This window comes from Salmo trutta, chromosome 29 (genome assembly GCF_901001165.1).
Source record: "Salmo trutta chromosome 29, fSalTru1.1, whole genome shotgun sequence".
In the NCBI taxonomy this organism is placed as follows: domain Eukaryota; kingdom Metazoa; phylum Chordata; class Actinopteri; order Salmoniformes; family Salmonidae; genus Salmo; species Salmo trutta.
This window is the reverse complement of record NC_042985.1, coordinates 17,099,697-17,124,557: the sequence shown is the minus strand read 5'-3', so window position 1 is coordinate 17,124,557 and position 24,861 is coordinate 17,099,697. Positions and strand designations below refer to the sequence as shown.

Below are 24,861 nucleotides of genomic sequence, written 5' to 3'. Positions count from 1 at the left end.
TAAATAAAGGTGAAATAAAAAATAAAATAAAAATTCAGCCTACCTGTTAGTCTAAGTGGTAGAGTTGAGAGAGACAGAGCTATGCTGTAGAGACAGGGTAAAGACCTAGTGACTTGTGAATCACCACTCACCATAGAGCAGCTGTGTGTGTGTGTGTGTGTGTGTGTGTGTGTGTGTGTCCGCGCATGCACACTTGTTTACAGTTTACAGAGCCAGTCAGAGAGAGTTCTGATGAGTGCTGAGCTGCATGTGCCAGCACCAGGGCCATGGAAGGGAACAGACACACTGTGCTGCTGCTGATCAGACATGGGTTCTAACACCATTTGAAATCTTTAGCCTGCCTGGAGTTCCAGATGGGTGGAGTTAGTAGTTTTGGGACTATTCTATTGGTTCCATTAATCAAGCACAGTTTAAGTATTTGACATAATATCAAATAGTACTTGAACCCAGGTCTGACATACAGTACAGACTGCTGCCGACGGTCCTCTTTGCCTGGCTGTCTGCGTCACTGTGGAGCCAGGCTCAGAGAGGTGTGTGGATGGATGTTGCTACGCTACTGGCCAGCTCAGCTCCAGGATCCGCCTTGTGCCTGTCAGAGCCAGAGCAGCACACAAATGCACTCTCTACCTCTCTCTGTGTCTGTCATTAGCCTTCCTCCTTCTCTCTCTCTCTCTTTCCAAGCTGCCCCTACTCACTCTCTCTGTCCATCTCTATCCCCTCTCCCTCCCCCTCCTCTCCCTCACTACTCCCTCTGTCCATCTATATCCCCTCCTCTCCCTATCTCACTCACTCCATCTCTATCCCCTCTCCCTCCCCCCTCCCTCCCTCTCTCACTCACTCCCTCTGTCCATCTCTGTCCTCTCTCTCCCCCCCTCCTCTCCCTCTCTCTCACTCAAAGACACACACGCACAGAGAAAACCACAAGAGCAACCACCCCCACACTCTACACTCTATCTAGCCATGTAGTGAGTGCAGTGCGCAGCAGCAAGACAGACAGACAGACAGACAGACAGACAGTCAGGCAGTGTCTCTAGCCTCTAGCCTGCCCTGACCCACATCTATAGCCTTGAGTACGCTTAGTTACTGTAAGTCCTGAAGACACTGCTGCCACTCTTAATCAGGCCCTGGGACACAGCTAGGTTACTGTAGTTACCTGCTGTCTGTCTGTGTCCCAAATGGCATCCTATTCTCTATTTAGTGCACTACTTTTGACCAGGGCTTTGGTCAAATATAGGGAAAAGGGTGCCATTTAGGACACATCACTGGAAGGATAGCTAGAATAGGCTGTATTATTATAATTTAAAGAAGGGCTGAGCCTCCTTCCCCTCCCTCACTCACTTCCTCCCTCCCTCCACCTCCCCCCTGACTGCAGGTGCACCAAATATGCTCATGCTCTTCCAGGGCTAGTTAAACATTACATGGGTGGCTGGCTGGCTGGCGTCTGGCTGCTGAGAGGAGTGAAAGCATGGCAAGGCTCTCTCTAGTCTCTACGTCAGTGCAAGAGATTTATCCATTAACGTAGCTGTCACAAATTCATGTCTCACTGTCAATTCTTTCCATTAATTTCCAACATAATTGGAACTGAATAGATAAAACAACCTGGATAAGATGCAGATCTAGATTTAAATGGGAATGAAATGAGAAATAATTTGACATTTGACAATTCGCTTCACCAATCCCCTCCTGTCCATGTGGTCATGTGGAAGGACAACTATTAGCACCAACAACCACAACTATTCTATACATCCGCAATGTGTATTTCTTCCCCTGTAGTAATACATTAAAGCTGCAATATGTAACTTTTTGAATGACCTGACCAAATTCACATAGAAATGTGACATAGATCTGTCATTCTCATTGAAAGCAAGAAGTCGTAGATCTGTTCTATGTGAGCTATTTCTAAGTTTCATTTTTGCGTCTTTTACTTACGGTTTTGTACACCAGCTTCAAACAGCTGAAAATACAATATTTTTGGTTATGGGAAATATATTTCACAGTGGTTTAGATGGTACAATGACTATACTTGCTTGTTTTGTCACATAAACTGAAATTAGGATTGTAGCAACCAGGAAATGGCGGAGTGATTTCTGCATAGTGCATTTTTAAATATATGAAGGAGAACTCTGCGGAATCTGGATAACTAGGTACTTCATCCATATCATCCTTTCTGAGTCTGTCAGCATATGTCAGCCTAGCCAGCCTCAGACTGAAAGCAAGTGTTAATGGCCCAGTGGGTTTACCTGTATCTTGTAGTCCATGGATATGGAGATCCTGTCTTCCTCCTTCATCTCTTCTTCTTCCTCTCCCTTTCCATTCCTCTCTCCATCCCCACCATTAGTCCAGGAACAGTTGGAGTCGTGGTGGTCGTGCTGACTGAGGGCAGCCCCCAGCTGGGGCAGCAGCTCATCAGCCAGCAGGTCCGGAGCCTCCAGGCCCTCAAAGCCCCCTCCTTGGGCCTCCACCTCCCCTTGCAGCCCTGCCAGGCTAACCTCTAGAGACACGTAGCCGTTAGTGGTAGTGGTGCTGGCCGGAGGTCTGGTAACTTCCAAGTTAGATCCACAGTTCTGGGGCTGGTGCTGGTCTGGAACGAGCTGGCTGACTGCACTGGGGTAGCAGCTCATGGCCTGGCCAAACATCTCAGATGAGTCGTAGTTCCCTTGGGTCTGCCTGGAGCAGCGCAGAGCCCGGAAGGGACATTCGTCCTCAACCTGGCTGACTGGGACCTGCTCGGGTTGATGATGCTGAGTCATCCCTGGAGCAGATGAAAATGCACATCCAGCTCCTGCAAGAGAGAGTTCAGGCACTGAGGAGGGCAGGGGAGTGGTGGTGGTGATCATGGACACTGGGGCTAAAGAGAGAGGCTGGCTCAGGCTGGAGATGCCAGGCTGTCCCTGGCCAGGGAAGGAGTATTGGGAGGGAGGGTAGGCGGTGGTGGAGCTCACTGAGCAGGAGGACAGGGTGTGAGCCATGGGGGAGGAGGTCTGCATGGAGAAGGACATGCTAGAGTCCTCTGGCCCTACCCCAGGAAAGGCCCCCTGAGTCCCCTGCACCAGCTGGTAGCCACCCTGCTGTGGTGGGGTTCCAGCCAGCGAGACATTGGGGGTTTCCACATTAGCTTTGGCCAGAGCCCCTGTGTTAGGCACAGCCCTGGAGTGGAACAGGGTCCCCCCGGTGGTAAGCTGCTGGTTGTGGGGAGCTGGCTGTTGGTTGGCCTGGTGGAAGGGGAAGCTGTGGTGCTGCTGGGGCAGAGACTGAGGGTTCACTACCTGTTGATGAAGGTGCTGCTGCTGCCGCTGGTTCAGAAGCTGGTGTTGCTGCTGTAACTGCTGCACTTGTTGTTGCTGAAGTTGTTGTTGACAAGGGTGGTGCTGCTGCTGTGGCTGTGGCTGTCGGAGGTGATGCTGTTGGTTGTGGAGTTGCTGCTGCTGTTGTTGATGTAGTTGTTGTTGTTGCTGGGGTACTGAGTGGTAGAGGTTCCCGTTCTGGTCCTGGTTACCCCACATGGGGCTGCTGTTGGAAAACAACGCGTTGGATTGGGGTGCCTGACCAATTGAGCGTCCATGGAACTGGGTATGCTGTGCTGCTATCATCCCTCCACCACCCACACCCTCAGAGCCAGCGAAGGGCTGCCCCATGGAGTTCTGAGCCTTCATGCCTGGAAAATGCCCCATCTGCTGCCCATAAGCCATGCTCTGTTGGGTGGAGGAGGGCATGGAGGTGGGTATCGTCCCGGGGTGTTTCCCTGCCCCCATCGGCTCCACCTGTAGGGGCTCAAAGCCTACGCTGAGGTTCAGCTCATCCACCAGCGAGGGTCCAGGGGGGAAGCCCTCCTCAGCCAGCCCGTCCAGCCCTCCCACAAACAGGTTGGGGTCGTCAAAGAAGTCCATGATGGGATCTGTCATGGCCCAGGGGCCAGGGTCAGTCTTCCGGAGACCAGTCCCCCACGTTGGTCCTCTGCTGGGTTCTAGCTGGTGCTGAGGAGCGTCACGTATTACTGAGCTACAGTATGTCCATCACAGACTGGCTCTGGAGAGAAAAACTAAGACAAAACCTCAAGTCAGATTTAACAGAGAGAAGAAAAACATGCATTTTTAAACATGTCTTGTTCATACTGAGCTGTGTGTGGGCTGCACAATAAAGACATTTTCAGTTGTCAAATAGATTTTAAGCAATTTAGCCTCTCTTTTAGATGTTCATCCTGTGTTTTTCAAATCAATACACTTCTAGTTGTTTTCAAGATCTCCATACACCTCTACCTCATATACACTACGATAAGCAATTTATTACCATAACAGACACTCTCAGCCACGTAAACGTCAACAGTAAAAACAGCGGCTGCCAAAAAGCCAAGTAATGGCTAGGTCAGACAGGCCTGGGATAAATTTGGCACCGTCAATTATCTCTGGTTGGCAGCAGGTAGTTGTGTGGTAACGCATTTGATCTGATCTAAACTGAACCAACTGCCAGACAGACCAACAGCCAGGTGCCTCTAGTCTTCCTGGGTTCAAAGCCCCCTGATCCGCTCAGCCTCAGCCCTGTGGCTGTGCTGTGCCTGCTATCTACCGAGCCGTCTGTCTGCTAGTAGCTACTGAATGTGTGGGAGGAAGGTGCTGACAGACAGATAGACAGCTGATGCTGTTTGTGTCAACAGCCAGGGAAGTTGGCTCAGGATGCATCTAACCACAGACCAATGACCAATAGAAGATGACGGAACACTTGTGTTAGTCAAGACCTGCTGACTCATACTCACCACACACACTCACCTCACTACAAACACTTTGACATGCCTTCCTGAATGTACAGTCATGGCTCTTACTAGTCTTTTGATACATAGTGGGGGCATTAAACTAAGATCCAATGTTTCAACCACAACTCGTGAACCTCTGCTAAGGTTAAGTGGGGTAGTGGGTAGGTTTGGGCGGTATACCGTATACCGGGGTATTTGGAAATAGCCACGGGATGGTTTCTCAATACCGTTAACTATTTATTTCAAGTTTTTCTATATATTTTAATATTTGTAGCTACTTTGTAAGTAAATACTTTCAGTCAACTTGGGCAATATGTTAGAAGATAAAGAGTTCTTAATTTCACTTGTCACATTATTTTACATTATGAAGCTCACCGTAGCTCCCCAGAAGAGTTGAGCCAGTCACGTGTTTGTTTGTAAATGGCACAAAGCAGGAGTAGTTGAGTTGAGCTGTGTATTGACAGGGGTTGCGTTTTATATTGAAAGTCAAGTGTTTTTTTGCTTCAATAGAGCGATCAGGGACGTGCAACTATAGTTTTCCTTCCCAGAAAATACATTACTGCAACACATTCAGCAGAATATATCTTAATTTTCATCAGATGACAGCAGAAGAGCAACACTATTTGGCAGGCAGCCACAGAAGTAGGCTAAATGAGCTTACAATGAACATGCCAGGTATTTTTTACAAAAACAATGCATGGCCATCATAATTCTGTTTATTATAGAAAGAATGTAGCTAGCTACATTTCCTAATGTTTTTCTTAAAGTTAATCTGAAGAAAAGTAGGCTGGCTACACTGAGAAAAGCACCACAGAAAAGTAGCTACATCAGAACGCTGTCTGCTGATCGAATGCTCTTAGTGAATTCTCTTCCAAGTGGAGAAGTGCAACTGAAGCACAAAATTAGTCTGATGCCAAGTAGAAATTACGGAGCATTTTAGATTTGCGTTTACAAAATGCAGCAATATATTTCTTATGCGTTTTATCTTTTCTTCCTGCGTGGAAAAGCGAAGAATACTGCGTTAACGTGACCCCTAAGTTTAATTTGATGGTTATCTAAGTAAGTGGCAAAATGAATAAGGTGATGGGGCATCCATCATATTGTGTTGGCTTTCTGCCGTGTTTGAAAAGTCAAGCCCTTTGAATGAGTTATCTGTACAGCTGCCACTGCTGTCTTTTGATTTCCTTGTGTTTTTTCTCCTCTCCTTTCTCAGCCTGTCTTCTTCTCTAAGCAGAGCAAGCAGGCCTGTTGCCCTAGAGACTCCAGACTCCACACAGATACAGCACGTACACATGCTGCTCCAGAACCAGTACTGTTTATTGCACAATGTCTCTCATTCACATTTGTTTGTAAATGTCCAAACTCACAAAAAAATACATTCAGTAGCTCTTACATATACATGTATAACTTTATAGCTGGGCTGCCTGTCTTTGCAATATTTATTTTTCCATTTGCGCTTGTGAGCATATTTAGCTAGCAGCCTCCATGGTAAAACCGTACATCTCGGGATGAGAGAAGGACAATATGAAGATATGAAAATCTGCATACCACCCAACCCTAGTAGTGGGGCTGTCCCTGGCTATGATGAAACCTTACTTTTTACTCATTGTTACAAAGGCCCAGTATGCCATATGACACAAGCACACAACCAAGACAATACACAAGATTCATACAGGAAGCATCAAGACTTAACCCTAACCTGGTTACTGTGAATCATTAATGTAGCCTTACTCATCTTCATAAATGACAGATGTTATGGAATGGAGGTCCAGCACAACATGGACAGCTATACCAGTTAGAACTGTGTTTAACAGGAGCACCAGATAGCAGGGCTATACTAGAGCTCTGTTCTCATGTGACTAGCAGCCAGCCCAGGAGTAGGAGAGTTTTCCCTTCTCTTGCAACACAGACCTACAGCTGAGGGCAGGCTAGGCATGAAAAGAGAACTCCCATTGCTCTCAGCCACTTAGCAGGGCTCCATTGTAACTGACAATGAGCAGAATGGCCAGGCCTAATTCTCCCAAACAGACAGGAAAATCTGATCACTCAATTAGAGGTAACATCAGACCAGAATCCTACCCGGGCCGCTCGACGAACTGAACGAGTAATCAGAGGTAGGTTAGGTAGCTTATCTGAGCCGCATAGAGTTCTTCATGCTGCTGCTTCTTCGTCTTGTATTAGTTGGGACCAATGATGAACTGTAGAACCTAAGCTATATGATGTACAATAAAACCGGTTATAGGCTGTCTATGGTTGAGACTAGGGCTGTCCTACACTAAATAATAGCTTGGTCGACCGAAAGTCGTAATTTTTAAACGTGTATTTTTCATATATAGACACACCCAATGTATTTTAATAAAATCAACTATATATGCATTGAGCTTGTCTGATGCTTTAAGAGCAGTTTTTGATTAAATAAGACACAAATGACTCAAGAGGGAGCCAGAGATGAAGATAATCAGAAGAAGAACTTAACCTGACCATCCTCCTCCCGCTCCTATTGGCTTTCGCAGATTCTGCCGCTACTCTGCTGAAGTTGCCGGTAATAGGCTACACGAGTTGGTAACCTTTCTGATGTGGAATATCATTTTATCTTACAATTTCTACTGATCTGCATGCCAGTTATGGTTTTCATATGCACATTTTCATGTAACAGTTACAGTTACAACAGTTTAATTTAAAATAACGTCTTCGTATGTCAAAATCATTGTCATGTGGTGAATCAAAATTCTATCCAAATCTTAATGAAAATGATACAAACCTAAAAAGTAACTTCTATTGCCATTGCCAACTATGTAAAATAGCTTATAAAACCAACAAATAAAAACAGAAATATTGATCAAAATAAATATCTTATAAATCACATTGGCTGTGCATGGCCTGTCTGCAAAGAACTTGAAACATTGTATCAACTATTAACTAGGGTGTGGCCTGAAGCTCATGCTAGCAAACTTGCAACATTGTATGAAATATTCTGTTTCCTGCCAGTGAGCTCTGAACAGACACAGCTGTAGGCTATATGCGCAAGGGATAAGAAGTAATCAATGCGCATCCTTACTCAACAATGACAGGAGCGCTCCAAACAAAACACAATGACTAAATTGTCAAAACTAGTAAATAGAATGAAATAAACCAAAACTTGTTTCTCACAAGCGTAGCATAGGTTGTGCGCTCTGCAAACAACGTGTCCACTCCGACAATGAGAACGGTAAAAGACTGAAATAACAATATATTAAATGCATTAACAGAAATTACCGTAACCAAACAAACATTGTCGATTAAAAATTATAGGAATTAACAGAAAATGTACTTACTACTTGTGATATATGTAATGGGGAATTGATATATACTAACAATGAAATGCAAACAATTCACACAATGAAGTTATGAAACAATGAATGTGCACAAACTGGCAGGAGAGAGCGCATTCTGGAGAGAGACATGCTTTGTGCATCTTAGCCAGACTACACTTTTTCTTGGACTGTGACATCCCTGCAGCCTCCGCAATAGATTAGTTCACTGAGATGGGCGCGAATAATACAAGGTGTCTTGTGTGCCATAAAAATTATATATATTTACTTCTGCTCAACTAAAAAAAAATATTAGTCGACCAAACAATCGACCAGTCGACTAATTGGGGTCAGCCCTAGTTGAGACTTTATCGAATCAGACATTTCTGTTGATATGGCCTCTTAAAGTCTCAGTGATAGACATTGAGAATATCCAAATGTTCCTCTCTGCCTCCCTTGAACAAATACAAGTAACAATGGAGGTGAAGGCATGGTTGGATACTGTAGGCTAAATGCTTTAGGAATAAAAAGAGACAACAGGTTAGAGAACCTGTCTGCCTGCTCAAGCGAATGGGATAACTTGTGACAATGTACAACGTTAACAGATGAAGCTAGCTGGCTGCTTATAACTTTAGTTTTGGGCAACGGGGTTCGGTAGCTGGCTAGCTAGTTATTTCAATAGGAGAGCAACAAGGATTCCTTAATCATTGTTAAGAATATTGAAAATGACTGCAGTTTCTACTGGTCATTGTTTTCAGGCTGGTTGGATTGGTGCTAGCTAGGTACCAAGCTAAAGCTAGCTAGCTACCCCAGAAGCTGCTAATAACGTCTGTATGAAAGATACAGTTGAAGTGGGAAGTTTACATACACCTTAGCCAAGTACATTTAAACTCAGTTTGTCACAATTCCTGACATTTAATCCCAGTAAAAATTCCCTGTCTTAGGCCAGTTAGGATCACAACTTTATTTTAAGAATGTGAAATGTCAGAATAACAGTAGAGAGAATGATTTAGTTCAGCTTTAATTTCTTTCATCACATTCCCAGTGGGTCAGAAGTTTACATACACTCAATTAGTATTTGGTAGCATTGCCTTTAAATTGTTTAACTTGGGTCAAATGTTTTGGGTAGCCTTCCACAAACATCTCACAATAAGTTGGTTGAATTTTGGCCCATTCCTCCTGACAGAGCTGGTGTAACTGAGTCAGGTATGTAGGCCTCCTTGCTCGCACACACTTTTTCAGTTCTGCCCACAAATTTTCTATAGGATTGAGGTCAGGGCTTTGTTATGGCCACTCCAATACCTTGACTTTGTTGTCCTTAAGCCATTTTGCCACAACTTTGGAAGTATCTTTGGGGTCATCGTCCCTTTGGAAGACCCATTTGCAACCAAGCTTTAACTTCCTGACTGGTGTCTTGAGATGTTGCTTCAATATATCCATAATTGTCCTACCTCATAATGCCATCTATTTTGTGAAGTGCACCAGTCCCTCCTGCAGCAAAGCACCCCCACAACAAGACGCTGCCACCCCCGTGCTTCACGGTTGGGATGGTGTTCTCCCCATTTTTCCTCCATACATAACGATGGGCATTATGGCCAAACAGTTCTATTTTTGTTTCATCAGACCCCAGAGGATATTTCTCCAAAGAGTACAATCTTTGTCCCCATATGCACTTGCAAACCGTAGTATGGCTTGTTTATGGCGGTTTTGGAGCAGTGGCTTCTTCCTTGTTGAGTGGCCTTTCAGGTTATGTCGATACAGGACTCGTTTTACTGTGGATATAGATACTTTTGTACCTGTTTCCTCCAGCTTCTTCACAAGGTCCTTTGCTGTTGTTCTGGGATTGATTTGCACTTTTCGCACCAAAGTACGTTCATCTTTAGGAGACAGAACTCATCTCCTTCCTGAGCGGTATGACGGCTGTGTGGTCCCATGGTGTTTATACTTGCATACTGTTGTTTGTACAGATGAACGTGGTACCTTCAGGCGTTTGGAAATTGCTTCCAAGGATGAACCAGACATGTGGAGGTCTACAATTTTTCATCTGAGGTCTTGGCTGATTTCTTTTGATTTTCCCATGATGTCAAGCAAAGAGGCACTGAGTTTGAAGGTAGGCCTTGAAATACATCCACAGGTACACCTCCAATTGACAAATTATGTAAATTAGCCTATCAGAAGCTTCAAAAGCCATGACATCATTTTCTGGAATTTTCCAAGCTGTTTAAAGGCACAGTCATCTTTGTGTATGTAAACTTCTGACCCACTGGAATTGTTGGAAAAATAGTTGGAAAAATTACTTGTGTCATTCACAAAGTAGATGTCCTAACCGACTTGCCAAAACTATAGTTTGTTAACAAGAAATTTGTGGAGTGGTTGAAAAACTAGTTTCAATGACTCCAAACGAAGTGTATGTAAACTTCCGACTTCAACAGTATTTGCAAACATTTTTGATCCTGCTCGTTTGATCCTGATCTAATTTCAAATGCTCACACAGACATTTTCTAATTCGGGCAAACAAATAATGCCTTATTACCAACGCAGGATTGTACAGCTTTGACAGTAATGGTGGCGCTTGGCCTGCATGTGCAAATTCAGCACACAGAACATTCTATAATAGAATTGTGTTATTTGATGCGTCAAATTAAAAGATTATTTGAAGCGTCAAATAGTGTAATTTGATGCAAAAACCCAAACGGTGAGCCATAATTTATTCACATTGCTTTACAAAAAAAAATCACTTATTGTGTATATTACATTTGTTTTATTTTATGGCTTTATTATTTTACTCCAAGTCATCATTTCATCTCTATAGAGCTGCAACCTATGCTGTCTGACAAAATCACTATTTTGTAGTTCTTCAAAGTAAATAAGACATACTTTATGACTGCTGAATACCAACTCTCATGTATTTTCAGGTAGAGATAGTGCACAAAGCAACAGCTGCTCTCTATATCACCTCACGATTGCGCATTCTTCTGTCTCCACAGTAGCTGGCGTGAAAGAAACACAGACCGGACTAGTAGATGCGCAATGGATTATGGTCATTGTAGTTAATTACCACATTTTATGCACTAAACTATGTATAATATTGGCTTGTTGGAAACAACAACTCCCTACTACACTGAACAGTTCAGGCTAGATCTGATTTATCTCTAGAGAAACGGTGAAATGTGCGCATTAAGCTCACCGAAGAAGAAAAAAATAGGAAATGCAATGAACCAACGTCTGTCAATCAGTTATTTTGGTTCATCGCTCAGCACTACCCTTGGGGTGTAGCTTTAGCAGAGATGCCAACAACCGTAAATTCCGGTTTTCAGGGGATATGGAAGAGAGAGCCTGTGACACGACTTCCCTTCAATTAACAAGGAGACAATCCATCTTATGTCCTCCTTTACATTTACTAGATTGATTGAACAGTGCAGAAGGGAACATCTCCAGACATATCTTTTATTTTTATTCTCATCAAGACCAGAATCTTCAGGATCTAGTTTCAAGAGTTTTTTTTTTAATTGCATGTAGTAGGTAGGCTATGACATTGCTTATAAATGCTAGGTTTGTGACGCATCTATGTAGTTCTTATGAAGACTTTATGCAGTCTAGAAAGTCTTTATAAATTGACATTGAACCCAGATCTGCAGTGAAACTAGCTCTAGTTAATCTCTGGAGTTAAGTTTTAGCTACAGTGAAACCCACTTTAAAATGTAAAAGATAATTCATAGCCAAATCGAATGTAGACTATTTGTTTGGCTGGTTTATCTGTAGGCTCTACCCTCAAAGTACTGGGTAATAACCGGCCCACCAATAACGAAAGACCCCCACCTGAATCAACTTTTCTTTTGTTAAAAAAGCATCATTGGACAATGGAGATTAATTTAACTCTCCAAGAAAACTGATCAAGGGCCATTCCAAAGCACATTCAACAGGTCCCATCATAGTCTGTGCAATATAAATGCATTCGTGTTTGTGCGGCGCTTCCTGCTTACATTTAGTCTCCCACTGGTCACACATTGGTTGAATCAACGTTGTTTACACGTCATTTCAATGAAATTACGTTGAACCAACGTGGAATAGACGTTGAATTGAAGTCTGTGCCCAGTGGGCTAGCTACCTCTGCAAGCTGCTTGCTTCTTTCTTTGTTTATCATGAGTCTATGCCTCTTTGCCTCAAGTAGCATGATATCGCCAACCCACTATACACAACCAATAAATAGGCGTCGTCAATTTCAGAGTCCCGGTGACTTATCTAAGCACCCTAAACAAAAAAATACAGATAACAAGTGCAGCCACAACAACGACAACGAAATAGAGACAGAAACAATGTAGCATCAAACTGTCCAAACTCACAAACCCGTCGTCTGTCGACGATCCAACTCCATCATGGATTCAGGAATCAAAATATTATTTGCACAAACTACATCTACGTGCAACGGACATCCATGATAATCATCAATCGGCTTTAATCTGCTGGCTGCTGATTACACTAGTTTGTAATGACGCTAAATAGGAATAATCCCAAGAATAGCGTTGTTATTACGAAGTAAGAAAGGTTAATAAGTATCCTATTACATTGTTGAATTTTACTTTAGAATAGGTTCTAGAATCCCTCAATTAACCAAACCTGGTTTATGTGGCACAGCGAGAATCTGTAACAATGAACCCCATGATAGAAAGAAGCCAGTCTGTAATGGCCACTAACCTCAGCATCCTCTGAGTGCAGCTATGGCTCGTGGCTATCTGAGCATCGAATCTTCACAATAGCCTTGCTGCACCTCCTAGTAAAAGGCTGCTTGGCACTCGATGTGTTCCCCTGTCACAACAGGTAGCTAGCTACCTAGTTAGAGAAATTAGCTGAATCTTAACTTTCTGAATGTGAAAGACAGGTGCCAAGCCTTAGGGATTTTTCCCACCATCTGTTCTTCTCGAGACTCGAATCGTACACGTGTCCCCACTTGTCTTTCCTTCCAAGCCCCTCTCCGACTTCAGTGGTGTCGTGACGCCTCTGCTGAGTAGGAGAGGAGGGAAGAGCTGGATGGGGCTCGACAGTCATTCATTAGGAACAATGCATTAGATTGACCACAGACAATTAAACCAGTTGTTGATGGACCCGACCGAGTTTCGTTGAGACTCCCGACTTATATCACTTTACCCTCTGCATGCACATTCATGGTAACGATGCTGAGCTCGAGGATCGTACCATCACAGCGGGTCGCTGTCAGTTCAGGACCACCATAACGAAGCGCCGTCAATAACTTTAGTAACACGAGCGCAATATTTCGAACTATGAGAAACGATTATGGAAATGGTATAAGTTACAATGTTCCGCGAGCTATTTGACTGATATTGTAGCTAGTTGGGTGCTTTTCAGACCGGGATTCCCACTGCTAACGTAACGTTAGTGACCACAGCTGAGCGTCACTGTCTCTCAGTCATTAGAATTACAGTTTGCTCTCTGAGTTAAACGCTCTGTGTGGAGACAATACTTTCTATTTAGTCGAAAATTATTTTATTACTTACCGAAGTGAAGCAAAATCCGTTGACTGAAAATTATAAGAGCGAAGTTATTAACTAGTTGACCACAGCGGTTCTGCTGCTGCTGACGTGACGAATCGATGATGACATCAATTTGCATATCAGTTACTTGCTCTCTGATTGGACAGTTGAGGACTCGTTCAATTTTTATCGTTTCAGATTACATTTGGAGCCGGTTCCACATGCACAACATTTCATATTCAATTTTGTGTCATAATAACCCCTCATATGTAAAATAAAATAACAAATATTAGACAAAGTTGGTTATAAAGGCATGACACACAAGATGGCCGCGGTAGGGTTGAAGCCAATCCGTGGAGGTTTTACTTTGATTACACAAACCTGTAGTCTCCCGGATAATAATGTTGACTCTGACAGGCGAGATAGTGGGAAAATAACATGGCAACCTGTCGTTAGTGTGTGGTGACCCCCAATGGCTCTTGACGGTACTGCTAAACCAAGTCACTATGGTCTTGACGTGGAACCATAAGTCTATGCATGACAGCATGAGACCAGAAAAAGTGAAATGGTTTTCTAAAATCTATGAGATCCAACCAGATTTTTCACACATGCGCTCCTTTTGATTAATCTGAAAGTTGAATCTGAAATCAAAGCACATGCCTTCATATCTGAAAGTATTACTGGGGAAAGTTAATCAACTTTTTTGGCCTCTGCGTGCCTCTGGTGGCCTCGAAATTGCGTCACACTCTCCAACCACATTTTCAGATCAAGCATACATTGTGTCTTAGCTAACGTGTCAGTTCATTTTTCAACACTAACATCGTTAGTATGTTCACCCCTGGTTATCAACCTCTCCAGCTAATTTACTAAGAGCAAATGTATGCTTGATCTGAAAATGTGGTTGAAGGCGCCTTATGGACGGTGTGACGCATTTGCGGAGTCTCTGGAGTCACGTAGAGGCCAAATTGAGCTCTGTACCACATTGCCCTGCGCCTCAAATTTTGTAACAATGAAGTGGGCTCCATATAGCTCCGCATTGACATGATCGGTTGACGGTAGGTGGGGGCGGGAGGTCCTGTATTAAATACAACTCGCTTCCTTGACATCAGCTCTGGGCTGTTCCACAAAGCGCAAGAAGTATGAATGCCCTGACTTCTGAAGAGGCATATCACCATAAATGCTACATGACCAATAGACATCAGATTGACCATGCAGTGCCTTTAAGAGTTGAATACCCCTGGTCTATACAGCCAGCATAAGTAACCCATCTACGATTTAAATCACTCAGTGAGGAAATCCAACATGACCCACACACCCTTATGTGATGAATAAAGACTACTTAGATCTCCACAACTAGTCCAATGAAAACAGTGCTTACCTCAAACCTAAATCACAACATACATGTACATCGCAGCAGTCTAAGGCACTATATCTCAGTGCTTGAGGCGTCACTAGACACCCTGGTTGGATTCCAGGTTGTATCATAACCAGCCATGATTGGGAGTACCATAGGGCAGCGTACAATTGGCCCAGCGTCGTCCGGGTTTGGCCGTCATAGTTAAGAACAAATTCTTATTTACAGACTTGCCTAGTGAAAGGGTTAAATTAAAAATATATATATATACACACACACACAGTCATTGGTATGCATTGTCGTGTTTATTTCCTTTCAAAGAAAAGCTTTCGAAACTCATTGCCTATACAGCACAAACTGTTGACTGAGGTTTGGGTTCCATATAGGAAAGGTAAAATGAGAAGTATAAGTACACATTGTTTTGCCAAATTCAACAGTCCAGATGGCAGCATGTGTTTACATCATTTCACAGCAATATAAATTGTGCCAAGTATCCAACAGCTTTGAGCAAAACAATGTTGTCTGTGGAGGGCTGCCATTCCCACAGCAGATATTTTTTTATATTTACACAAACCTTTATCAGCTCAATAAGGGTAAATAGAACATTCAAAATGAATTAAAAGCAACGTAAAGATAGATGTGATTATTTAACTTAGCATATTAATTAAAACCACACTTGCCTGCTGCTCAATCTGCAATATATATATTATCCATCTTACCTATAGTTTACACAGTAAAGAGAAATATAAGACACTAAACCGTAATCCAAAAGAACGTAAATTTCCCTCGCCCCAAAAATGTAATGTTGTTCTAATTTGATTTCAGGCAAATATGTTTGGGGGAAAAAGAACACCCAAGGTTAGAGTCCATCTTCAGTCCCAGTAATAAACAATAACTGTCCTGAATCCATAGTCCACCCATACAGTATACCTATAATTAATGCTGAATTTTATTCTCACCTTTCAACCAGCTTTGAGTGGTTATCTTCATAGACCAAACCCAAGCATGTGCAAAGAACAGAGAAGAAAATAAACGGAAAAAGCTCTGATTGCATTGTAGTCTGTGTTACTAAGACAACCAGTTGTCATTGTTGATTTACTTACATAATATACACATTTTTAGTTCTATAGCTGTTTGAGCACAAGATGCCTATAATGCTTTTAAAGCTGAGCGCAAGTGTTGCAACGTAAAATGAAGTCCCTCAACTTGTTCAGTTCCTATTCACACGACTGAACGGCTGCTGAAGCTAGTCTGTGGCGTGGCATTCTGCTCTGCATCTTCCTCTAGTGGCTGCTGACTAGGACTGCAGGATCAGCTCAGCTCTGGGGAGGGTTGTCATCTTTGCTGAAGGGTTGTGTTGATCCGGGCTTCACCCAAGACAGTCCTGACACCTGCAGCCCCTTGTGGTGATCCTCAGGCCGTCTCTAGAATAACAGACACATTACCACACTGTTCAGCTAGCACCATGGAAACAAATGGCAGCTCACAGCTTCACCAATCACAGCCCTGCTGGCTCTCATTGGGGTAAAACAAGCCTCTTTTGGGAGAGTGAGTTCAGAGGGAACCTGACTCCTTGGACCATAGCAGACACTCAGAGCTTTGTGTCCTTTTACATAAGTCTGAAAAGCACACTGCTGGGGTTTAGAAAACTCACTTTGTGTGAGAACATCCGTTCCTTCGCCTCGTCGTGGATTGCTGGGTTCCATGAAGAGAAACTGGAAAAATAAGCATGAAAAAAGAAACCAAATTCTCAACCATTTATTGCATCTCCTTTCATATGCTGCATGTTTCTTATTGACATGAATAAAAAAATGTAAAGACAATGTTCAGATTGTTCATGAGCTATGAGAATGAGAAATGGAATTCCTGGAATGAGGAGCATTTCCTACTACCAACCTTATTGCATAAGGATCGTCCATCTTGGGCTGGTCGAAGAGGTGACTGTTGCATAGTTTGACGCTGTCTATCACCTTGCTTTTGAACAACTGCACATCCTTGTCGTACCTGAAAAAAAACAGTATGATTATACAAGCAATTTGCCAGTCAATACAGTGTGGAGTGATAATTGCCGCTACCTGGCCAGAATCTAAATTCATTAGCTCAGGGAATTAAGATTTGTTTTACTCCTAACAGAATACCTCAACATTTCAATTAAACAGAGTCTCAAACAGCCGCCTGTCCCTTTTAGTAACTGGGCATCGACACACATTTCAGCAAATAAACAGTGGGTCTAAATTAATTACGAAGGTACCATGGACACAGCTCTGATAAAAACATTGTTCGCCATCAAAAATAAACACGGCAAATTCAAGCTCTCCATGGTGCCGAAGTGCCAAATCGGGGGGTGTATGATCTGCGATAGATTTATGTTTATACTGGTCACAATTAACAGTGTGGTAGTCTTCAACATTTTGTGCAAAAGCTGTGTGCATTAAAGAAACACACACCTGGCTCAAATAGACAGAAGCCCGTCTCTAATAAGCACCGGTTTTGTTCAGTGACTGAAGCAAATAAATGTGTGGGCTATTAATTGAAGTTTCACAGTACACAATAGGAACACAACTAGCTTGCTTGTTGACCTATATAAACTGACCCAGGTCACATATGTACGCATGGCCCAGTTTCCCTGTACAAGAGGAAGAGAAGGAAGGCTGTGAGGAGAAAGAGAACAAGTACAGACTTACAGCACAGCAGCTTCTGGGTTGAGTGGTTCCATAGTGTTGATCTTGTAGAACACCGTGCGTGCATACATCAGGACTTGCCAAATGTGGTTGTGATTACGCCTTCATGTCCACAGGGAGACATTTATGAATCTCTCAACATAATGGCAAACCAAATACAACTCCAGTTACAGTAAATACACAACTATCATAAAGGCATTCCATGGTGCATAGGTTCATCTCAGACTAGTGAAACACCCAACAGTAGCACTGCTCAAACACCAGTAGGGCACAGCCAAAGTGTGACATATACACCATAATGACAGACAGGTTTCCATTGAGAATGTCATGGACAACTTTCCCCATTCATTAAAAGGTATAGTGCTGTGCTCCTATAAATCCACCTTCAGCTGATAGAGACTGAGGTTTAAGAGAAGACCTTACAAGGCTGTGTCACTGTCCAGCTGAAGAAACAGGCCATGAGGAACAGAGCTGGAACAGTAGTCAGAGTAAACACTGGGCCTTGATGAGACGCATGCCAGTTCTAACTAAGGCACACTATAGACAGCCCCACACAGTTCAACTCTCAGGGACATTACCACCAGGACTACAACATCCTGAGAGAACACACATATCAATCACAACATGATGCAGTAACATCATAGATCAAAAGGTAGTAACTGCATTTAGCCTATCATGGGATGTGTAAGGTTGTGTAGTAGTGGCTAGTACATAGTGGAGCAGGCGTTACACTAATGGAAAAATATCAAGCCACATGTACCTGACAAACACCCATTTCCAAATCATCCTCATTAATTTGGATGTAATGATCTGGGCATAGAAGCCATGTACTGACCTCCACTTGGTGAAGGCTCTCCTGACATCAAGCTCTCCTGAAACAGGGTCCACAAGTGGGTGGAAGACTGGGATATCAAACACCACTCTCTAAATGGTGGTACAGGAGAGAACATGGTATTTATGCAATATTCTAACAATACTAAAACACCACATTTCAATGTACCATCATACAGTGCATTCAGAAAGAATTCAAATCCCTTAACTTTTCACATTGTTACGTTACAGCCTTATTCTAAAATTGATTAAATAACTACACACAATACCTCAATGAACAAGCGAAAACAGGTTTAGAAATATTTAAAAAAACAAATACCTTTACATAAGTATTCAGACCCTTTGCTATGACACTCGAAATTGAGCTTTCCACAACTTCATTGGAGTCCACCTGTAGTAAATTAAATTGATTGAACATGATTTGGAAAGGCACACACCAGTCTATATTAGGTCCCACAGTTGACGTCAGAGCAAAAACCAAGCCAATTTGGGGGGGGGGGGGGGGGGGGGGGGGGGGGGGGGGTCGAAGGAATTGTAGAGCTCCGAGAAAGGATTGTTTTGACACATAGATCTGGGGAAGGGTACCAGAAAATGTCTGCAGCATTGAAGGTCCCCATGAACAGTGTCCTCCATTCTTAAAATGGAAGTTTGGTGGGTGGTTCCAAGACTCTTCCTGGAGATGGCGCCCAGCCAAACAGAAAATCTGGGAGAAGGGCCTTGGTCAGGGAGGTGACCAAGAACCCGATGGTCAAGCTGACATCTCCTCTGGAGATGGGAGAACTTTCCAGAAGGACAACCATCTCTGCAGCGCTCCACCAATTAGTTTCTCTGGTCTGCTGAAATCAAGATTGAACTTTTTGGCCTGAATGCCAAGCATCATGTCTGGAGGAAACCAGGCACTGTTCTTCACTTGGCCAATACCATCCCTACATTGAGCATGGTGGTGGCAGACATCATGCTTTGGGATGTTTTTCCAGAGGCAGGGACTGGGAAACTAGTCAGGAATGAGGGAAAGATGAACGCCGTAAAGTACAGAGGTCCTTGATGAAAGCCTGCTCCAGAGCGCTCAGGACCTCAGATTGGGACGAAGGTTCACCTTCCAACAGGACAATGACACTAAAGCACACAGCCAAGATAACACAGGAGTGGCTTCGGGACAAGTCTCTGTCCTTGTGTGGTGCAGCCAGAGCATCTCTGGAGAGACCTGAAAATATCTGTGCAGTGACACTCCATCAAACCTGACAAAGCTTGAGGATCTGCAGAGAATGGGAGAAACTCCCCAAATACAGGTGTACGAAGATTGTAGCATCACACCCAGGAAGAACTGAGGCTGTAATCGCTGCCAAAGGAACTTCAACAAAGTATTGAGTAAAGGGTCTGAATACTTATGTAAATGTGATATTTTTAATCAATTTGCACAAAAAAATGTGAACCTGTTTTGTATTGCGTGTAGATTGATGAGGGAAAAAACTAGAATATATTTTAGAATAAGGCTGTAACGCAACAATGTGGAAAAAGTCAAGGGGTCTGAATACTTTCCAAATGCACTGTATGACAGTCAAACCAATCACAGTCTCAGCCTTTGCCACCAAAGCAGGAAATGCTGAACACATTAACCTTTGAAATGTGCCAAAGAAATTGCTTTATTTTGTGTAAACAGCTCTGTTGTAGTGTTACAGCAGGTCCCCTGAAGTACTCACAGGACATTCACCATCAGGATAGTTATCTGGAATATACACAGTGAACTTGAAGACTCCATCCTGGTACAAGCCATGTCTGATGAAAATGACCCCGAACCACACTGGAAAGAAGATAAAATAATTAATTTTGTATAGGTTATATATAGATTATGCAGTCAAACAGGATGACAGATTTGGGCTCCCGAGTGGCACAGTGGTCAAAGGCACTGCATCTCAGTGCAAGAGGTCACTGCAGTCTCTGGTTCGAATCCAGACTGCATCACATCCAGCCGTGATTGGGAGTCCCATAGGGCGGTGCACAATTGGCCCAGCGTCGTCCGGAGTTTGGCCGTCATTGTAAATAAGAATTTGTTCTTAACTGACTTGCCTAGTTACATAAAGGTTAAATAAAATAAAAAATACAAAATTAGGCTCTTACTCAACGCTGATTTGTAGGATGGCTGCACATAGATTCCAGGCAGTTTTTGCTTGATCACTAGCGTGCTGTGGGTCACAGGGGAACATGGAATTAAATCAATGCAGCAGAAAATGGATATGGAAATTAAGTGTGTTTTCGTCAACAGCTTCTCTAAATTAACTACATAAGTGGCCTTTGTTCAAATATATCAAAGATGCAGCCTGCCTTTCCTTCAGGTAGGCTAATCAATGATCTGACTGGTGAAAACAAATCTTACCTTCACTTATCCAGTCACAGAGATCAGTGATTACCTCTAGCAAAGGAGGGAGGAATGACGCATTTTAAAAGGTATGCGTCTACATCCACTACCCAAAATAAAAAGTCTGATCTGGGGCCAGTACTTACAACTCAGCCAGCAGCGAGTACTCCAGGTAGAATGGACCGTAGGAGGCATGTGTTCCGTTGGCCAACTGGGCCGTGGCGGCAGGAGAGGCCGGCTTGGTGATGGGGACTGCATTCTTGGGGATGGAGGGAAGCTGCTTCTTCCCAAAGCTAGGACGGACTGGACTGGCTCTTTGTTGCTGCTGCTGCTCTCCACTCTGTTCCTCACCGTCAGATCTCTGCTCAGCAGAAGAGTGAACAAAAGGCATTTAACTCAATATATATGTCAAGGAAATAAAAACTGGTAGCATTGATTATTACAAGGAGGGGAGTATGTTTAGATTGAAACCACTTAGCCAAACTTTATTCACCATGTTGCAGAATCACAAGAGACAATGCAGTCTACCAATTTCAAGGAAGTCTGTTAGTTACATCTATCTGCATAGACAGAGGCAAGCTCTGTTGTCGAACTACAAGGCAACACAGACAGCAGTGGGAGCACATATTGAGCCCTGGGCAATAAATAGGCATGAGGTGACAACCTCTCAGGTTTCATAGAGTCTCGACTGGCATCAAACTCCTCGTTCCTCGGGAGGTGAGAGAGCACCCACAGACAGCATCCCTAAATACAGCCTGCATCATATCCTGCCAATGCTAGCTCAGTGGGAAGCACAGGGGAGGAGGATAGGCTAGTTCACAGCAGGAGGGATGCCTGTAAGCAAAGTAACAACTCAGCAACAAACGCTCAAGGACTATCTCTGCAACTACAGAAAGATTTCAGGTTCCCACACAGCGAGTTCCATTAAAACAAACCACATTGTAGAAGTATTCATGTTGAGAGGCACAGAGCAATGAGTGAACCATTCATCTGACAAGGCAGGGCAGGGCAGAGAGTAGTCACACCTATGTTACTACGGGCAGAGCTACTTCTCCAATGTGACGCCTGTATGCTAAACCAGAAGTTGGTGCCTCCCTTTCTCGCAGAAGTCATTGAGGTACATAGGCAACAGACAACGGCAATAACAAAACAGCAGATGCATGGCAAACAGCTTTTCACCCAACTGAATCTTAGCAATTAGCAAACAAAACAAATGCAGAGTTGAGAAGTTCACCATTGCTCTGGTCAAACTACAGTTTAACATCTAATCCAAGTGGATTTCCCAGGAGCAATAGGCTCCTCCTGCAACAACCACGCATGTGTTGTGTTAAGTCACATCTGACTATAGCTGCAACCTCCAGAGCACTACGGCTGGGACGATACCAGTATCACGATACTCGTTAGTATAGTGGCAAGGACACAAAACAGATTTAACCTTTAGGAAAACAGCCATAATGTTGGAAACAACCACTGTCATTCAGTCAAATGTATTTATTTTCCAAGCTATAGCACAATATTTTACATACAGCAGGTTATTAAAGGACCAAAGAGTTCGGTCTGCTTCGTGTCTTCATTTTTGAAATATTGCGATACTGGTATCGTCACAGAACTACAGAGCACCAGGTAGTAAAAGGCGACCCTGAAACAGCCCTCTTTCGGGATGAGATTGCAAAGGAGTGTCCCTGGCAAGGAGTTGGCGAAAAGGCATGAGTAGGCCTAATGCATTATTAGAGGACACCACAAGTTAGACATTCCCATGCCACAATTCCAGTCCTCCAAGATTACTCTCAAACTGAAGACAGGTGGTAACCGGTGTAAAATGCACAAAGCTTCAAGCAAGCCATGCCGTCTTTGTGGGAAACGTTAGGGAGACAGACCACACTAGGCTTACTTTCAGTGTGTGGGTGTCTCTTTGGGAACTTTTGAAGGTCCTGTTTTTTTGTCTCTCTTCTCGCTTGTGTGTTGGGTGAACTTGACAGAAGTTGGCTTTCGGTGCAGAAGAGGAAGAGCGCTCCCTTACCTTACGACCAGTATTGGTAGACATGCTCCAGAATGGGTTCAGGTTCATTAACTTGTCCGTCTATGTCGGTCCCACAACAAGTGTTGCCTGTGCCATTCGCTGGCGTCACTGGGGGAAGAATTGACAGAACAAATGTTACATTTGTATTTATTTAGGGCCATTTTCGTACTGGTCTCCCATGACAAATCGAACCCACAACCCTGGCGTTGAAAGCGCCATGCTCTACCAACTGATCCACACGAGACCAAATGACTGATGAGGCCCTCTGTTCAGCACACACACAATGGGGCAACCTGAACTCAATGACAGCTGTTGACTCTCTGATCTACGGACCATGCTGATGCTCAGACAGACGTGCCTCATTCATGTCATGACGTCTGCCAGGCCTAACTGTTACGTCTGCCAGGCCAAGCACTTTAAACCCCACCGGGAAATAATCCAGATATCACAAGCTTGAACTGGTGTTAATGGTTGTTTAACATGGATGTTGAATGTTAGCCTAGCTAGATTCATTATTTTATTCGCATATTACCAAAGGGCATTGTTATTGCCGTTGGCTACAGCAGTTGACAAGTTAGTTAACTAAGATCTTTGCTTAGCTAACTACTATGCCAACTAGCAATGTTGACATTGTATCCGTGTTGGTTCACGTGTTTCTATGCAGGCAACTAATTATGCAAGATGACTTTGAACACATAGCTAGTTAGTTAAGTTATATATAGTTACAGTAGCTAGTTAGATTGTTAACAAGATACGTCCAGTTTTTTAGCTGGACGCCAGGGTTGCAATAACAAATCAAGCATACATATTCATTTGCAATGGAATCTAGCATTGTTGCATATTATCCATAATGAAATAGGCATACTTTACGACTCGACAAACGAATGAAAAGAACGTTATTCACAACACAAACTTAGCAAACTAACCAGCTAACGTTACCTAGCTTGAAAGCTAACGGTAGCTAGCATCCAGTTGCCAGCTTACCTTCCCTGGACGAAAATTTAGACAAGTACCTGTTCAAAAAATTCCCATTTATGTGAACAATTTCAAAATGTGCGTTTTGAAGGACGCTGTTACAATCACCACTGGTCAAAACCAAAAAGGTGCACCGCAATAATTTGGGTAACTGGCTAGCTAAGCAATCTCACAGACACCGGAAATCACCGAGCTCATGATGGGCGTTTCCTATTCACAAGGGCTATTTCTATTGGCTTTTAACAAAGCGTGGATCATGTATCTGAAATATGATTCGCTGACATTCTATCACTTTTTAAGTCATGCTGTTATGCCGCATTCACGTACTAGTCGGAACTAAGAAACTGAAATTTTCGAGTTGCTGACTTGTAGAACGCAGAACGTGTATAGATGTATTGGTTTGTTTAGCATGCGCAACATGTTAACGGTATTTTGTCTCCAATGCTTATTAAAAACATAAATGTGGTCAATAAGCGCTTGTTGTCTCTCAAATATAAATCGGTCACATACACATGTTTAGCAGATGTTATTGCAGGTGTAGCTAAATGATTGTGTTTCTAGCTCCAACAGTGCAGTAATATCTAACAAGTAATGTCTAACAATTTAACAATACACACACATTTAAAGAAAATTAATGGATTATATAAATATTAAGATGAACCATGTCGGCACAGCATAGACTAAAATACAGTAGAATAGAATATAATAGAATACAGTATATACAATAGAGGTGAGTAGCATAAAATATGTAAACATTAAAGTGACTAGTGTTCCAATTATTAGTGTCCAGTGATTTCAAGTCTATGTATATCGGGCAGCAGCCTCTAAGGTGCTGGTGATGGCTTTTTAACAGTCTGATGGCCTTGAGGTAGAAGCTGTTTCTCAGTCTCTCGGTCCCAGCTTTGATGAACCTGTACTGACCTTACCTTCTGAATTGTAGCGGGGTGAACAGGCAGTGGCTCGAGTGGGTGTTGTCCTTGATGATCTTTTTGGCCTTCCTGTGACATCGGGTGCTGTAGATGTCCTGGATGGCAGGTAGTTTGCCCCCAGTGATGCGTTGGTCAGACCGCACCACCCTCTGGAGAGCACTGTGGTTGCGGGCGGTGTAGTTGCCATAC

General features: G+C 43.3%; 2 protein-coding genes across 13 annotated transcripts in view; both read right to left on the bottom strand.

Moving 5' to 3' along the window:
* Positions 1-13,639, bottom strand: part of chd9 (chromodomain helicase DNA binding protein 9) — a 126,985-nt gene extending 113,346 nt beyond the window's left edge. For 3 of the 5 annotated variants that reach the window (XM_029721039.1, XM_029721042.1, XM_029721041.1), the window contains exons 1-2: positions 13,551-13,639; positions 2,241-4,039 (exon numbers count right to left, since the gene is read on the bottom strand). In XM_029721039.1, the coding sequence (XP_029576899.1) occupies positions 2,241-3,902 (1,662 nt within the window). In that variant the 5' untranslated portion in view covers positions 3,903-4,039; positions 13,551-13,639. Of the gene's footprint in view, positions 1-2,240; positions 4,040-12,732; positions 12,998-13,550 lie in introns of those variants that run through there. The other 2 variants (XM_029721040.1, XM_029721045.1) reach the window with 2 other exon arrangements.
* A 1,527-nt stretch (positions 13,640-15,166) lies between these two features.
* aktip (akt interacting protein) lies at positions 15,167-23,958 on the bottom strand. Of its 8 annotated transcripts, none has more exons than XM_029721031.1 (11): positions 23,708-23,958; positions 22,640-22,876; positions 20,895-21,109; positions 20,511-20,575; positions 20,093-20,193; positions 18,397-18,485; positions 17,985-18,032; positions 17,565-17,663; positions 16,777-16,884; positions 16,535-16,595; positions 15,167-16,304 (listed from the first exon to the last, which is right to left on the bottom strand). In XM_029721031.1, the coding sequence occupies exons 2-11, from the start codon at positions 22,814-22,816 to the stop codon at positions 16,197-16,199; spliced, it is 1,071 nt and encodes a 356-aa protein (XP_029576891.1). In that variant the 5' UTR covers positions 22,817-22,876; positions 23,708-23,958; the 3' UTR covers positions 15,167-16,196. The 8 variants fall into 8 exon arrangements, with proteins under 8 accessions (XP_029576891.1, XP_029576892.1, XP_029576890.1 ...); XM_029721032.1 differs by having other exon boundaries at positions 23,753-23,958; XM_029721030.1 differs by having other exon boundaries at positions 23,782-23,958.
* Positions 23,959-24,861: the final 903 nt, after the last annotated feature.

Coding starts and splice junctions, on each gene's coding strand:
- aktip (XM_029721031.1), bottom strand. CDS start 22,816: ATGAACCTGAACCCATTCTGGAGCATGTCTACCAATACTGGTCGTAAG. Junction 20,194..20,510: donor ATCCTACAAATCAGCGTTGA/GTAAGAGCCTAA, acceptor TCTTCTTTCCAG/TGTGGTTCGGGGTCATTTTC. Junction 16,885..17,564: donor AACCCAGAAGCTGCTGTGCT/GTAAGTCTGTAC, acceptor GTTTTTTTTCAG/GTACGACAAGGATGTGCAGT.